The sequence below is a fragment of the Sinocyclocheilus rhinocerous genome, unplaced genomic scaffold (assembly GCF_001515625.1).
Source record: "Sinocyclocheilus rhinocerous isolate Xijiao unplaced genomic scaffold, SAMN03320098_v1.1 scaffold690, whole genome shotgun sequence".
NCBI classification, from domain to species: Eukaryota; Metazoa; Chordata; class Actinopteri; order Cypriniformes; family Cyprinidae; genus Sinocyclocheilus; species Sinocyclocheilus rhinocerous.
In genome coordinates this window covers 240,260-257,969 of record NW_015654492.1, presented here as the reverse complement: position 1 = coordinate 257,969, position 17,710 = coordinate 240,260, and the positions used below count along the sequence as shown (strand labels likewise).

The 17,710-nt window shown below is 37.4% G+C and overlaps 1 protein-coding gene across 1 annotated transcript; it reads right to left on the bottom strand.

Annotated features, from left to right (window-relative positions):
• Positions 1 to 4,660: 4,660 nt before the first annotated feature.
• On the bottom strand, positions 4,661 to 15,600 carry LOC107717130 (KN motif and ankyrin repeat domain-containing protein 4-like). Its single transcript, XM_016523796.1, has 9 exons — positions 15,538 to 15,600; positions 14,214 to 14,281; positions 11,553 to 13,958; positions 10,044 to 10,137; positions 7,305 to 7,538; positions 5,512 to 5,596; positions 5,104 to 5,323; positions 4,805 to 4,896; positions 4,661 to 4,666 (listed from the first exon to the last, which is right to left on the bottom strand). The coding sequence occupies exons 2-9, from the start codon at positions 14,227 to 14,229 to the stop codon at positions 4,661 to 4,663; spliced, it is 3,153 nt and encodes a 1,050-aa protein (XP_016379282.1). The 5' UTR covers positions 14,230 to 14,281; positions 15,538 to 15,600.
• Between the last annotated feature and the right edge of the window lie 2,110 nt (positions 15,601 to 17,710).

The following is a 17,710-nucleotide window of genomic DNA, read 5'->3' as shown; positions in this document are numbered from 1 at the left end:
ACCACTGTTTTGAAACAAATGGTTCGCAAAGGTTTCGAAGCTTCATGAAGCAGTGTTTCAGAAGCGGCCATCACTACTTTCAATAAAACATTTGCAATGGTTTTTTAAAAGCTGTTTTTATGCATGTTTTGGCATGAGTTTTTGTTGCATTTACACACTTTTGACCAGCAGGCGTCACCGTGTGGTGTTTCGAGCGCTTCGAAATCATTTTGCGAAGCAATTGGTTCAACTGATTCGAAGCTTCGAAAAGGTTTGTTTCTCCCATCACATATTGCTCATATATACAGTATATATATATATATATATATATATAGTGTATAAATTAGATTGCTGTGTTTACAGATTAGCCAATTTATCTGTGAATTAATTTTGGGGAACAACTGACTTTCAAAAACAGATTCCATTAGATTCGCTGTATATCAGGTTAGATATTCTAAAACTTTCTAGGACTTGCATGCTACATCTTACCCTTGATAAACTGTATTAGGTAAGTAAATATTTTTTAAACCACACAGAAAAAACAAATACAAAATGCATGTTTTTATTAAGTCAATATTTTATCCATGCATATGCTTGTATATACTCAAAAATATAGAATTGGAAATAAATAGTCATTACATTTCAGGGTATTAATTCACAGAACCCCCACAAGTTACTGTTGCACAGTATACATATATAGATTTATACTTTGTCCAGCGAGTTATTGATTTGTCGTTAAACATATTTCTTCATCACAACTGTTGAAGTTTTTATTTTAAGCAGGCACAATGTACAGATAATGCAACTACAGTCCAGTCCATTACTATGTGCTGCTTAATTCTGTCTGAAGGGAAACTTGAAAACTGTAAATTTTTGTTTAATATACAATTTGCAGGATGAGAAATTGTAAAGATTTTAATATTGCAGCAGGTTAGAGTATATGGTAAACTTTGACAGTGAATAAATTATAAAGGACAACTCAGGCCTGATTGCTATAATATTTTGTCACTGAAGTTATGAAACATTCCACACACCCTTTTTTCTTGAGTGAAGAGAACACTGAGACAGAAAAAACATTTTAAACCATTCAGATATGGTATTTTCACCAAAAATAATTAAAAGAATAGTTCAGCCAAAAATGAAAATTTGTTGAAAATCATTAATGTAGATTAATTTGTTTCTTCATCAGAACAGATATGGAGAAATTTAGCATTACATTACTTACTCACCAATGGATCTTCTGAAGTGAATGGGTGCCGTCAGAATGAGAGTCCAAACAGCTGATTAAAAAAAAATCACAAGTAATCCACACAACTCCTGTCCATCAATTAACATCTTGTGAAGCGTAAAGCTGCATGAAACAAATCCATCAAGACATTTTAACTTTAAAACGTTGCTTCTGGCCAAAATGCAAATCCATAATCCACAATAACATTTCCTCTAGTGAAAAAGTTCATCCCCTATTGTCCTCTCACATCAAAATGCACTAACATATTTGTTTAGAACTGTTTTGCACTGTTGTCGCTTGTATACAGTGTGCATATTTCTCTCCTGATTCAGACTAAACTTATTCACTGGTTTGAAGTTAAAAACATCTTAATAATGGATTTGTTTATTACAAACACGCATCTTTGATCAACAGTTAATTGATGGACTGGAGTTGCGTGGATTATTTGTGGATTATTTGAACTCTCAGTCTGACGGCACCCATTCACTGCAGAAGTGAAGTGAGGAAGTAATGTAATGCTAAATTTCTCCAAATCTGTTCCAATGAAGAAAACAAACTGATCTACATCTTGGATGGCCTGAAGATGAGTACATTGTCAGCAAATTTTCATTTTTGGGTGAACTATTCCTTAAAGCAATTAAATAATTAAAGCAAGCTTCTACTGTAAATCACAATTTAAGTTTTTTTCTTTTTCAGTGCTTGGCTCTTTCTTGGGGTTTAAAGATACTATGGGAGACATACTGGCGACACAACTGTGTGACTGTAAAACTCCTTTCCCTGTTCCACCTGTAAAGACAAGGAATGGTTCGGTACTGGGCCTGACCCAAAAACCCTCATATAGGAAGACACATCAGGTAATAATAAGACAGGCCTTGGATACATCCCGGGGGAAATATTACAGAAAAGTGCAATAAAAAATAAACTGTGTATTTGATCACTTCTGTAATAACATTCGTAGATTACGCTTTATCGCCTAACAAAAATATAGTCACATTACCTGAAAATAGAAGGCCAAAACATGTAACAATGTACCATGTCTGTTAAATAGCTACAGTAGCTGTGCTTCAGGACAAACGGGGACCTTCTCAGGAGTTTAGGGAAGCCCACACTCCATGGCATCTTTGATTGGCATACGGAAGTACATTTCTCATTGGCCATTTCTCAAACAGAGAATCTGCAAATTACTGGTAAGTGCTGTCTCTCTATTGTTGACTGCTGGCCTGGTCAGCGAGTCAGGTTGAGGCAGTTGAAAGATGAATCTGGCAGAACCAGTTGGACATGAAGACAAGGCCTTTGGACTCAGAGCGGAGCTGTAGGATCTGTGAACGTGGCTGGATCAGCACGAGCTTTCAGAAGTTCAACAATCTCAGAGTGGGAAGCCTTCATGGCTACTGACAGAGCTGTGTGTGCATCCTATTAGTGATAGAGGGAAAGAAATGAAATGTGAATGATGCTGAAAGGCATGTTTGTGGTTCATGAGAATGACAGCATGTCTCGCAACCTGCCCACGCTGGCATCTCCCTAATTTGTGTAGATCCTATTGTGATTGTAAATGGACACACAGACTTTGAACAACAAAAAAAAATGTAAGTATGCTGCTTCTTCTCTTATATGCATATTTATAGCTCTCTGTGACCCTTTACGAACAGACCTTTGATTAATTTTTGGCTCGCAGTCCAGCTGAGAATCACTGCAATAAAAACACCCAGTTTGATTAAATGATAAAAGATGCATTGTTATGACTTCATCAGCCTGTTGGATTGATTACACTGTCAGATTCTGAAAACACCCATGAACAGTTAATGGTGCATTTCCTTTTTCAAAAGGAAACAATATTGGGAATTAATTATTAGTATGTAAGAAGCATTAAATACAAGTGTTAAATAGTCAATATTCAGATATTTTTGCTAATTAGGCAAAACACATCTGAATATCGATAATAAAATATACACTGCTGTTCAAATGTTTGGGGTCAGTAAGATTATTTATTTTACTTTTTTTTAAAAATAATTTTATTCAGCAAATTGCAATGTTATAAAATATTTATATTTCAAATAAATGCTTCTCTTTTGTACTTTTTATTCATATAAGAATCCTGAAAAAAAAAAAAAATATATATATATATATATCATGGTTTCCACAAAAATATTAAGTAGCACAACTGTTTTCAACATTGATAATAATAAGAAATGTTTCTTGAGCCCGAATCAGCAAAATAAAATGATTCCTAAAGTATCATGTGACACTGAAGTCTGGAGTAATGGCTGCTAAAAATTCAGCTTTGCAATTCCAGGAATAAATTACATTTTAAAATATATTAAAATAGAAAACAGTTATTTTAAATAGTAATAATATTTCACAGTATTACCGTTTTTATCAACTAAATGAATAAATGTAGCCTTTTTGAGCATAAGAGACTTCTTTCAAAAACGTAAAAAAAATAAAAGAAAAAAAAAACTTACCAAACCAACATTTTTGAACAGTAGTGTATATATTTTATTAGGAAAGATAGTTTAACATACATGCAGTTATGTTAAAATATTTTTCTTAATAATGATATAAGAATACATTTTTCCTAATAATAATATCTAAAATCTAGACCAGTGAATAGTAAATAACTAACTAATAAATAAACAACCATTTAAAAAAAAACTGAAGTAACTACTTTTTACCACAGAGTGCATTTTCTTGAAATAAAGTAAGGACTGAACTAATGGCTTGCCAGCTTCATGTAGCACTTTTGTGAAAGCACTGAGGCTCATAGTCTCAAGTTTTCACCAAAATCGTTCTTTAACATATTTTCAAATGTGTCAGAATTTATCGTATGTGTTGCACTTTAAAGTGTCACACACTGTCAAAAGCAACTACACTGTAAAACATTTCTACCTACTTCAATTAAAAAACATTGGTTACCATGACATTTCGGATCAAATCATTTTTTACAATGTATTTTTCGAAAATGCACATGAAAAATCAGAAAAATGGAGATTAGTAGGCCCATTAAATTTCCAGTGTGAATTAAAAATGCTAATTTCTTATTTTCATGAATAGTATGGGAATTTAGGGACCTCAAAGTAAAAGTGTGGTTTTTAAATGCTGGCTCTTGTTTGTCAAGGTTAGGCATCACCAGTATAATGTTTAATATATCAGTGTCTCTCTCACCTTATCTGTGAGTGATATGTCACACTCTGGTCTGTCCAGTAGTATTTTGACTATCTCAGTATGGCCGTGCTCACAGGCACACATCAGAGCAGTGGATCCATCCCGGTCCTGTATGTTCACATCAGCACCGCAGTCCAGAAGAACCTGGACCATCATTGTGCGGCCATGACTAACTGCAAGCATCAGTGCTGTTTGCCCTGACTAGTGGGGAGTAACGAAAAAAAGTCTTATTTATATAAAAGAATCTTCATCATACCATATAATCAAATAAATGGTGTACTAAATAACAGCTCAATGCTGCACACATAAAGAATTTGTACAAGCTAAAACATTAAGAATTTAGTTGTCTTGTATTACAAATATCAGTAGGCCTACATGAGTAACAAAATTGTGTTTTTTGCAGTACAGGATATTGTGGTGTCTCGCTGTGTGTACCTGGCTGGCTCGAGCATTGATTTTGCCAATTCTCAGTAGCTGCTGAGCCACCTTATAATCATACCTGTTTGGCAGATGAACAGTAATGTCATCTGATATTTCATAATATTAACATTTTATTGTATTTTTTATTAAATAAATGCAGCGTTGGTTAAATAAATGCTGACTTGCAGCTCTCTAGATTTTGGCATCTGTGTATATTCAATCCATATTGCCTGACCCCTACTTTAAATACTAATTAAAATTCTAATGAAAAATGCTGCTATTTCTTCTCAGGTATGAAAATGCAGGTCTCTCACCTGTGTCTAGTAACAGCTTGACCACAGAGAAGTTGGAATGGGACACACTGTAATGCAGTGCCATGTTTCCATTACCATCAGCCAGGTTTACTATATAGCGCAGCAGAGTGGGAGTGTGGTAGCCCACCTCCCTTAGGTACAGCGTGACTATCTCTGCCTGAGAGTCCTTCTGACTGGACACGCGGAACCACTCCTGATATAAGACCATCAGAACCTGCCTCTGAGATTCAAAAGTCAAGAGTTAGCTTACTAAAGAAGACTTATAAAGGTTAAGATTATAAAGTTACATCTATATTGAGTTGTATTTATTGTCATGTTACGTAGAATGGACAGAAAAATAACTTTTCCTTCTTGGTACAGGTTTGAAGGCAATAAATCAAGTTCAGTGAATCGACATTAACTGCTTACCATGTCTTTATTTGGGGCAGCAACCTCAGCCGTGCGATCCTTCAGGAAATGACAAGCAGCCATGAAGTTCTTATCAACTAACTCACTGCAACAACACAGATTTAGCTGTAATTTAAATCACAGGGATGCATTAAACTCATAAATAATTAGACAGGATATAGTGTCTTCTCTGCAGTTTTTCCAGCCTAAGAAACTTTCAAACTGTTTACAAAAATAGACATAAGATATTAAATCATGCATCAGTCTTCCATGTGCATCCGCATTATATAAAATCATTGTCAAATACAGATTGCCTGCATACCTAAGCCTCAAAAGAAAATCTGTATTTGATACATATGAAATGCAATGCATTTTGGTAATTTGAATCTTGGTAACATTAGTTGAGAATTACTCATATTGCACTGGCCTCTCAAGCAAATTGTTACCAATATTTAAATGGCATAAACATCTTGATTTGGATGACACAAACATCTTCATGTAATTCTGGTACATGCAGATTTTGGAAAAGTTCTGTCACTTGAGGAATATGAACTGTGTTTAAAATTTTACATTCTTCTGTATATGTGTTTTTAGACGCTTGTGTACTGGTGGGCCTAAACCTGCACTAACCCATTCAAAAGTTTGGGATCAGTGAGATTTGAATAAAGATTTAAAAGTAATTTTAAAATATATTCCTTTGATGGCAAAGCTGAATTTTCAGCAGCGTTTACTTTAGTCTTCAGTGTCCCTTGATCCTTCAGAAATCATTCTGATATGCTGATTTGGTGCTTAAGAAAAATTTCTTATTATAAATGCTGAAAACAGTTGTGCTGCTTGATATTTTTGTGAAAACGAATACTTTGATGAATAGAAATTTCAAAAGAACAGCATGTATTTGAATTCCAAATCCTTTATAATATTATAAAGGTTTTTACTCTAATTTTTGAGCAGTTTAATAGATCATTGCTGAATAAAAATAATAATTTATTTAAAAGAAGAAGAAGAAGATACAAAAGAAGAAGAAAAAATCTTTCTGTCCCCATAGTTTGACTCTTATACTCTTGATACTATTAATGGTTGGAACTACTTGCAGAAGAATATCTAATATGGTTTATTAACATTAACTTAGAACTAAAGCATGATATAAATATGTATATTTATCTTTGTATCTGGTGTATGAGGCTGCATGCCAAATCTCCCAAAACATCAGAAAAAAAAATAAATAATAAAAAATAAAAATCATTCCCCTACCCCAAAATTATAAATATTGTAATCAAAATGGTGTTTTCATAATCATAAAAGAAGATACTCTCCGGTTTTCCCATATGGCCATGTTGCTTTAAATGGTTCAGCCTTTTGTTGTTAAGCAGTCCTTTAAGTGGACCATTGACTGGGCATATTAAACTTGTCACTCAGCGTTTGTACTTTCCTGCCAGATGATGGGCAGAACAAAAGGCAGGATTGTGTCTGATTCAGATAACAGAGGCTCCTGCTTTGGGAAACCTGCATGAAGGGTCACTGCACACTTTAATGTGTTACGCCAACTCATATAATGAACTAATGAGCTTTTCACACCAGGTTGAAAAGGTAAAGGGGGCCAGCACAAAATAAAAGTCCTGTGGTTCTTCCTTAAACACTCTTTGAAGTTTTTTCCATGGCAGAGATGCCACTGAATGTAAAACATATATAACTCCCATCAATTGACCACTTAAGCCATAGGGACTTAGAAAAAAACATGTATGAGTTACTTCTTGTTAGCAATAAGAATGTAAAGTCATTCAACCCCCTCTTTTCACCCCGGCCCTCCATCTCACCTAGCAGGCTGCTCCTCCTGGGGACTCGTGGCGGCCTGGGCAGCATCAGGCTCCTTAGAGCCCTCTGCCACCTCTGCCTGAACCCCATCACCTTGCTCCCCAGTAGCAGCAGCCTCCTCCTGGGCCGTTTCACTCTCCTCTCCCTGCTCCACCTCAGGCTCCGAGCTATCCACCTCCTCAACCTCATCCTGATCCTCCTCCCCAGTGGAGTCCTCACTGGAGGTGGTCTCATAGCTGCACACACAGATAACGTGAGTCAAGGGGGTTCTTTTGATAGTATCCCATTTTGCATTAGCGAACTTTTCTATGATCAGGATTTTATGTCTAACCTGTGTTTAGTTACGGCTAATACTTCCTGACCATATGTGCTTCAAAATATATGATTAATACTACTACTACTAATAATAATAATATTTTTATTTTATATTATATTTATTTATGTATTTATATGGTAAGGCCTGCTAATGGCAAACAAATGTAATGTGTCAGTTGTGAATGGACATGCAAAATTCTTGTGTTTATACAAGCTGTTCAAATGAGAGGGCCCTCTGTGGGGTCTGAGGGGTTCTTATGTGGTGAGCCTGTCTGAAGAATGCCGCTCTTCATGGATGTTTTCAGATAGGCAAGAGGAATGGCATCCCCACAATTCCTCAGGGACATGGGTGAATGGAGGCCTATAGCTGCAGGTCAGGTGACTACACATTTATTAGGGTGTTGAGTATGAGGGCCTCTTTTGAGTACTTCAGATCTGAGACAAGGAGGCCATGCATTGGTTGAGTATTATGCTCTGCTATCGTCTTAGTAATCAAGATTTCCAAATGTGATTAGTCTAATAGCTTTGTATACAGCTTATAAATAAGAGAATTGGACAGAAAATGGACATGCTAGACAGCCAAAGGGGGTGATTCAGCGTTTTGATACTGCTATTTGTGCTATTGTATGTATATATACACACACACACACACACATATGTAACATCTGAAGAAAAACTTTTTGTTGTCCATAACATGTATGAACACACATTTGAATATAAATAAGTAATGAATAAACCCTAAAGGTAGGCTGTCTGTAAGATTGGATATTTATTTTCTTGCCCCTGAAATAAAATTAGGCAAAATGTTGCATCCCCACAATTCCTCAGGGACATGGGTGAATGGAGGCCTATAGCTGCAGGTCAGGTGACTACACATTTATTAGGGTGTTGAGTATGAGGGCCTCTTTTGAGTACTTCAGATCTGAGACAAGGAGGCCATGCATTGGTTGAGTATTATGCTCTGCTATAGTCTTAGTAATCAAGATTTCCAAATGTGATTAGTCTAATAGCTTTGTATACGGCTTATAAATAAGAGAATTGGACAGAAAATGGACATGCTAGACAGCCAAAGGGGGTGATTCAGCGTTTTGATACTGCTATTTGTGCTTGGCTGACTGTGACAGCGCTAAATAACAGAATGAAATTATATTATGGTGGTTTGGGTCAAAACTGTGTGCAAATTCTGAAATCACCAGCTGTCATTGAACAACAGCAGTGCAGGGCCTCTCTCAGGATAATCACAGTCTATCAGACATAGACGCAAACCAAATCTGCCAACACTCCCACGCAGTCTTTTCAAACAATATTTCAAAACAGCAGTATATATAAAAGGTCATACATGTATGTCACTTGATATTATTCACAATATAGATATTCCAGCATGTTTTGGCATTCTGATAAGATAAGGTCCTAACTTGTGTTTTGTTAACCAGTCATGCATTAATTAATTCTGAACTCTTCTTGCTCAAGGAATCAGCATATTGATTTTTTTGGCCATTTTTGTACATTTTTGAAAATACATTTGATATACAGTGGGTACGGAAAGTATTCAGACCCCCTTAAATTTTTCACTCTTTGTTATATTGCAGCCTATATGTATTGTATGTATATATACACACACACACACACACATATGTAACATCTGAAGAAAAACTTTTTGTTGTCCATAACATGTATGAACACACATTTGAATATAAATAAGTAATGAATAAAGCCTAAAGGTAGGCTGTCTGTAAGATTGGATATTTATTTTCTTGCCCCTGAAATAAAATTAGGCAAAATGTTTTGGTATATGAAGGTTAAAAGTAAATATATTTTCAATATCAATTATGTTTAGCAGGCCAGTTGTTTGTCCAATTCTATCAGGATAATTATCTTATTGTTGAAGGCTGGTCAAATACAGCTGAGACAGAACCATTTCTGCTGCCAAGCTAAAAAAAATCATTCACCGCACACAGCGACAGGCAGACAGGCAGAGACACAGCAAGAGAGAGAGGGACAGAGAGAGGACTTGTTCTTCGTGTCATCTCACTAGGCCTCACTAATCATGCAACAGCTCTCACAGAAAACAATGCCGACACCTCATGGCCCATTTCTAACAGAGCACTGTGATGAAGGATGAAACAGATTAAGGGATGTAAAGAGACAGGCCGGACATCTGATGTCATGGATGTTGATGAAATAGATTCATCCTTCAACACTTTACATGAAAACACCTGCAACTGTGATTCTGGGGCAACTGCTAAATGTAAGGCATAATGTTAATTTAGGTCCCCCATTAGACTTTTAGGAGTGTCCTAACTTCTTTTTAATCACTTACAACATTATTTTATAACTTCTACATAGATGACAGGTGATTTTATGAAAAGCATTACCATCCATATAAACTATTTGCTATAAAAACAAAACAAAATAAAAACACATACCCTCCATTTACGCCAACAAACTTCAAGTTCTTCTTCGCTCCTCCGTTGCCCTGCTTGTCAGGACAGTCATTCTTCTTCATGATAGATTTGAGGCCTTATATGGGGGAGATAAAAAGTAAAAACGTAAGCCAAGTCTGCACCTGTTCATCATCCCTAGCACTGACTTAACTCTATACATCACACAGTCAATTTTGTCCAACCTGAAAACAAAGAAGTCTAGGAGATATTACTTTTGAATGTCTTGAAATAACTTTACCAAAAGCAATATGAACAACAAAATGCTGAACCGTACACTTGCTGTGCTCCACAGAGTGGGTCAGATAGATGTACTCATTCATAATGTAGCACACCAAACTGTCAAAACAACTGTTACAGTCACAGAGGTACTTATATTTTAAAAGAAACAAAAAAGAGACCACCATTCTTACCTACCACAATAAATTCTCATCAGTCATGTGATCGTAAAAGAGATAGAATAGTACAGAGCATTTACAGAGATTTGTTCCCTAGTGTTTGTCTGAGATTGTTGCAGAGAACAGAGGTGTGTAACAACCAAAGGAGCCAGTGGATGCAATTACAACAAAACACAACATATCAAAGAGTTTGAAAAGCTTCTGGGAATTATGAAAAAAGCTCAAAATGTCCCATAAGACTGTGTTCATTAACCAGGACACAACGAGATAAAAATTAGCCATTAAACTATCATTTTAGTAAAACAGGTTGCTTTTAAGTGACCGTAATATTGTACAATATTCAGTGAAATTGCAGAAGAACATAATTAGAACAAAAGAGCATAATTAACTGTGGTTGCACAAATAACAATGGATGCCAGTATTTATGAGACCGCATCATTTTGCAAGCACAGTAATATGCCAGATGCTTTTAAACTGTCAACACGCATCTCCTAAATGATCTTGGCATATGGAAAGCAACTTCAATATGAATGCCCAATGCCACTGGGTCTCCGCATTGCAACAGATGGGTTTCTGTGCCGCATATGCATACATAATCAGACAAAAAATATGCATATTTGAACTTATTATTTCAAGTTGACTTTAACATATGTTTCAGATCTTTAGATTGTCATCTCTAGCTCCCAAAACCTTCACTTCAAACTCAGTAAGGCCTGTTTCACATAGCTTGTAAGCAGTGTGTATTCAGATGTATGGGTCAACTTCCTATGTAGAATAGAATAAACTGGAATGTTTGCTAGTTGTTAATGGACACCATAAATCCTTGAGGTTTGCAGAATAAAATCATAAGGTTCATAGAATACTGTTTTTTTTTTTTTTTACTCAGTGCTATAACATGGTTGACACCTAAATACCGTAGCTTTGCTTACAAGCTGCACATGCAAGCTTTGTGAAACAGGCCTAATACAAGAAATATCTAATACCAAAGAACGATCTAACCATCTAAGTCAAAGAGACAATCACATCAGTCATTATTGTCTATTTAATGAGCTTACTGAGAAGGCACATGACTATATGGAATGAGACCTCATCTTACCTGATTGTCGTGCAGCCCCTCCTTTCTGAACAGGTGAGTAAAAGGCAGACAGGGCACTGAGGGACCCTCTCAGATGGCTTTGAATTGAGCTTATTTTGGAAGAATGAGGTTTCTGAGAGCTCTCTCCTTTTGCGTCTTGGCCCCCACTTCCCAAACTGGCCCACTGCTCATTAAGAAGCCCCTGTATACGATTAACAACCTGACCGATTGCAGCAGGAGAAGCTGTGGCTTCAGATGCCCTTTGAGACTGGAGGTGGGGTTCCTGTCCTTGTGTTTCTCTTGGTTCCTGCTGTGTTTGCAAACCTGAACAACTTTCTACTCTTGCTTTGTCTGTTACTGTGCTTTCAACAACTGGACTCTCCTTAGATTCGATCTCTTGGACTGTGGGCTTAGGGACTTCATTTTCACTGTCCATAGTCTCAACCATGGCACTTTCTACTATGACATATTCTTCAGTATCACTCTCTGCAACAACAATTTCACTGACTTTGGTATCTATAATCTGACTTGACACACTATCTTTGATATCACTCTCTTGTTCTTTGTCTTTTACAGAATCTGTCTTCTCTAGCAATTCAGAGATTTCCTGACAACTGTTACCTTCTTTATCCTGGACTTCAGTCTCCATTGCCTGATCACACATGACAATCTCTACCCCTACAATTTTGTCTGCTGTAGTGACTTGTGCTAATACTTCAATGTCTCGAGCTTCTACTATATTTGTCTGAGTGCTCAAGCATTTAGAGTCTGTTTCTTTGGGACCCTCAGCTGGTTGAGGTTCTGTTGAGATTCCTTTCTCCAGGACACTTTTGCTGTCTGTACTGACTGATGCATCACACGTGACAACTGGTTCACACAGCGGCTCTGTCTCGATAGGACCTTGAAGTTTCTGCTCCTTCACTTGGTCAATCAGTTCCTGTATTCTCTCATCCTTTCGTCTATTCTCATCCATCTGCTCTCTCAGTAAGGCGTTTGTCTTTTCCAATTCACAACTGGCCTTGCTTAGACTCTCTTCTAAAGTTTTCAGTTTTGCTTCCAGCTCCAGGTTAGTGAGAAGTTTCTGTTCAGCAGGTTGGGCTGTTTTATTTTCTTCAGTTGTAGTTACACTTGGTCCCTCAACAGTTGGATAATCTTCTTGAGTGGATGTAAATTCAGATGCAGCAACTGATTCCTCTAATTCTGAAATCCCGTGTAACTGTGTCGATGCTTTATCTTCTAATAATGTCTCTAATGACCTATCCTGCTTTTCTGCTTGCTCTGAAAGACTCTTTGATGCTTCATCTTGAAGTGTAGACTCCTGCAAAAGTCCCTCTGCTTCATCTGGATCAGTTGGAGTTTCTGCTTTGTCTATGAGTATTACTGGAACAGACACTGGAGCTGGTACTTGTTCCTTCTCTGACTCTGTATCAGTTACTGGCTCTACAATATCCTGCACCACATGATTTTGTTCCTCTGATTGCTGTTCTGTGTTTTTGTTGGACTGTACTGCTTGAACAATTTCCTGATCAGCTGCAGTATCCATGTGAATGGAAGGAGCATCTTTCTTTTCCCTTACAACTGGAGGAACAACACTGGCTTGCGCATCAGTTTGAGGAACCTCACTCTTTTGCTTGGACTTTTGTTCTTGAATTCTTTGAAGCAGTTCTTCCCTCTCCGTTCTAAGAGAGCATATTTGAGCCCTCAACTCAGGAATGGTCCTGACTTGCTCTTCTAACTCACGCACCCTTTTCAGCGCAGCTGTGATTTGTTGATGCAAGCTGGCCCTGTCCTGGGGAACACTGCCTCTCCTGTCAACTCCATCCGTTGGTCGAAAAAGCCTCTCAGCTGAGCTGTTCTGCGATTGAGAACTCTGCTCATCAGTTGAATCTGATCCTTTCCTACGTGGGACATTAATAGGCATGCTAGAGGCTCTTAACAGGTGAGGCCTAACATTAAGGCCCATGGGCTGTTCATTCTCAGATGAGGTCTGTACTTGAGACTGTTCTGCTGCCTTTGGTGAGGGGAGGTAACCACTCCATGGCATCTTTGACTGGCTGGCAGGGGAGCTTCCACTGGTGCTACTGCTACCACTAATGGCATCACTGGCTCGGAACTCAAAAAGCTTCTGGACTTCAGTAACGCGTGACTTGGGTTTGGACCCTAAAGTGGAAGTATTGGCCCATGTGTCTTTGGCTAGAGGCCGAGCGCCATGCCCAGGAAGGCTGAAGTTGCGTGGCAGTGTGCTGTACTTTGGGCCCCTGTTCTTACGCTGGATGTGCACCCTCTTGATTGTGTTCCCTTTCTCTATGTCATCTACATACTTCAGGAAGTCCAGATCCAGGTGAAACCCATAGGGGGTCTCTACAGAATATGGCAGCTGTTTACGCTGTACTCCACTATCTGTGGCCTTGGAAGGAAAGCCATTTGCTGAAATACAAGGTACATATTACACATTTTGCATTATCTCATAGTAATTCCAATTCAAGCAGCCATTGTATTATTGAGCATATGGAGCATAATTCAACACAACAAAACAGTTGATGATGTTATCATTGTGCAAGGATTTGGAAGACATGAAATGCAAACACTTTTTTGCTGTCAACTCTTGTATGAACACAAGTGGAAGGAATATATTTACACATTTAAAACTGGAAATGACTAAAAACAGTCTGGCGTTCTTACCACTTTTCTTGTCCATTATTTCTGTTTTTGCAGTATCATGGGTGAAATCTGTTGTAAACACTGAAAACCTGTAGGCAGATCAAAATAAAGATGTACAGATCTAACATTTTTTATTAATCATCTAATGCAGGAGTGTCAAACTCAATTCCTGGAGGGCCGGAGCCCTGCAGAGTTTAGATTCAACCCTAATTAAACACACCTGATCCAACTAATCAAGTCCGTTAGGCTTATTTGAAAACTACATGGTATGTGTGTTGGAGCAGGGTTGAAACAAAACTCTGGAGAGCTCCAGAATTGAGTTTGACACCCCTGATCTAATGAATCAGTGACAACAATAATTACATTATGCATATACTGTAGGACATGTTGCTTTGGCAGTAAATTAAAATACTAACTTCCCGTGCAACATGACTTTATATTATTTGTTTGTGTCATTTTAAAACACCACACCACTATTAAAACCACAGTGATATAGTTAATTCTGTTAAATTTACTCCAGATGGCTCACAGTTTATGTGGGGTTGATTTAGGCAATGGAAAACAATTTTGCCATTTTAGATTTAAGATTCTTCAGGGGCTTACGTAAGGCCGCTGATCAAAATACATCGTGTTAATACAAACTGGACACACCCTCAGGCTTCAGGTCTGGAGATCTACACCAGATGGCTCACAGTTTATGTGGGGTTGATTTAGGCAATGGAAAACAATTTTGCCATTTTAGATTTAAGATTCTTCAGGGGCTTACGTAAGGCCGCTGATCAAAATACATCATGTTAATACAAACTGGACACACCCTCAGGCTTCAGGTCTGGAGAGCTACATGCCGAATGTTCCCACTGTGTCCTATCTTGAAATCATCCTAATTTACATAAATGTGGCAAGAAAACATACTGCAGGCAAAAGACAATCTCACTTGACAGTGTAAGAAAGCTAACTGCTGTCTTTTATTTAGTGTGGGAACAAATACATTTCACCAGTCACTAAAGATACACTCAGATTTTTGTTATTCTGAAACAGCACCATACTGTAGGTTTACCTTTGAGCTTTTCAACAATTATATAATCTATTGTTTATGATTACTGTGCTATTTATAAATGAATACACTGTATGTAGCACTGAAATTGTTTTGGATGCCACTTCACACAGCATATTCATTAGAGCCCTTGAGATGTAATTATACAGTCAAATTATACATGAAATGTGAACCTTCATCTGGTGAAGATGATCCTTTTAAAACCTTTTGCTTTAATGGAACCAAGTTCAACCCCCTCAAGGCATGTTTGCAGATCTTAACTATGTACTGAACTTATGGGAGAAAGATTACTCAAAGATGTGTCATCTGGCTGTGATTTCAATGTTGTAACCTGAGCCAAGGCTTGGTATTTGGACAGTTTGGAAAAGGATATTCTTCAAAGGTGCTATTCGACTATGTTTCATGAAATCTGGATCATTGGCTGGCTGCTGGATGTTCAGACCTGGACAGACTGGTATAGAAAAAAGAGAATATATGCTGACATTTTCAGTAAAAACAAAAACCAAAAACTTCTGACCTCTTGAAGTTACAACAAAATGTTCACTATGCACCATCAAGAACAGAGCCGATGAACAGATGAAGTTGTTTGTACCTGTTGGAGATATATATTTCACACTGACAGTGCAAGCAAGGATAGAAATATGCCTCGGTTGCTTTTTAGAAATGGGCTCTGAGCCATGGTTTGGTTGAGAAGTCAAGTGCTAAGCATTCTGAAGCACAGTGGTATAACAGAGTGCCAACACAGCATTTGGTGATCAGACCATCAATCAGCTAGCTCCCATGATTTCTGTTCACAACACATTTACTTTAGAAAATAAAGTTTTAAAATCGATGCTACCGTGAAAAAGAAATAGAGTGGTGTGGCATAGGGGTTAAAGCTCTAGGGATGTAATCAGAAGGTTGCTGGTTTGGTCACCACAAAGACCAAGCCATGAGCAATCACTGTTGTGGCCTTGAGCAAGGCATTTAACTCCCGGTTGATCCAGGGGGACTGACCTTTTAGTAAGTGTACTGTAAAGTCTGTTTGGAAAAGAGTGCCATCTAAATCAGTGGTTCTCAACTGCTTTCACTTCAGGACAAAGGTTTTATATTGGACATCACGAGGAAACACAAAATTGTAGGGAACCACTTAACACAAATCCAAATGTTGTTATTGTTAACTATTAAAATGAAATAAATAAATAATAATTGTAATAATAATAATATTTTGGTGATTGAAATAAACCAGAAATAAAATAAAATATAAATATATGAAAAACTCAAAACATAAATGAAAATGAGAAATGTTGTAATTGAAACTAAGTCGATAGCACTGGCATCTGCTTAATCTGACAGATTTAGATACTGAAACTGAAATACTGAGTTTGACTTGACAGCTATTAAGAAAATCATTACCAGATGTCATAATGCTAAAGTGTTAAAGTGTTTTTGTTACAGTGGTAATTAAGGAAATATTGAGTGTCTTAATTAGACTCCTCAGTGTACAAACAGCCTGCATTTATCCCCAGGTTTCAAGGCAAAACCCCATAATAGTGTGAGTTGGAGCTTGACTGACAGCTGAATCCCCAGAATCCGACACACTGCAGCAAGCATGGAAAATGTACAGCTTCTTAAGTCCTCTTGGTGAAAAAGGGACAAGGCAGGGACGGCAGGGGATAAGGGGCAACTCCAACCTAAGAAATGTTTAATGTGATTCAAATACACTGTCTGTCGTTGTGTCCTAATTAGCTAGAGCTGGAATGCAGCTTGTAATTGCTGAGTAAAGTGAGGCCTAGCCGCATGTCAGTTATCCACATGGAACCGAAGAACACAACACTGCCTATTTAATTAGATACTGAAAGAGAGAGAGAGAGAGAATAAGTGAAGAGGCAAGTGGGAAAGAGAGAGAGAGAGAGAGTGAGAGAGAGAAAAAAAAGATTGCAAATCATGGCCACTGGAGAGAAATTACTTTAATAAGAAGACTTTCATGCAATCCTCTGTTGGCCTCATTTAGAGGAATCTGTTTTAACTTATCAGTGATATTAGGCCATTTGAGTGAGTACATTTCAAGACTTCATGTTTCTAGTTTGTTTCAAGATTGCCTTTCCTTCAAAAGATAGTTTGTTGTGAACCAAATGTTTAGAATCAGCTGTTTGCATTGCACCCTGAAAAAAAAAATCATTCAATTGGATTGCAATACCCCATGCATTATATCAATTTAATTGGTTGACCTTTTTATCCTGCTCTAGCTCACGGATAACCCAACGGACCATGTACTGGTGAGCTATAATGGAAAGTCACTGTTTATTTACCTATTTACAGCAGATTTAATTCAATACAACTAATCAAATTGCAAAGAAGGAGCGGAAGTGAGGGAAGGAAATCAATCTCATTTGCTGTCTTTGTAACCGTGTAGGGGCAAAATGCACACAAACACACACTCACACACACACACACACACACACACACACACACATACAATACA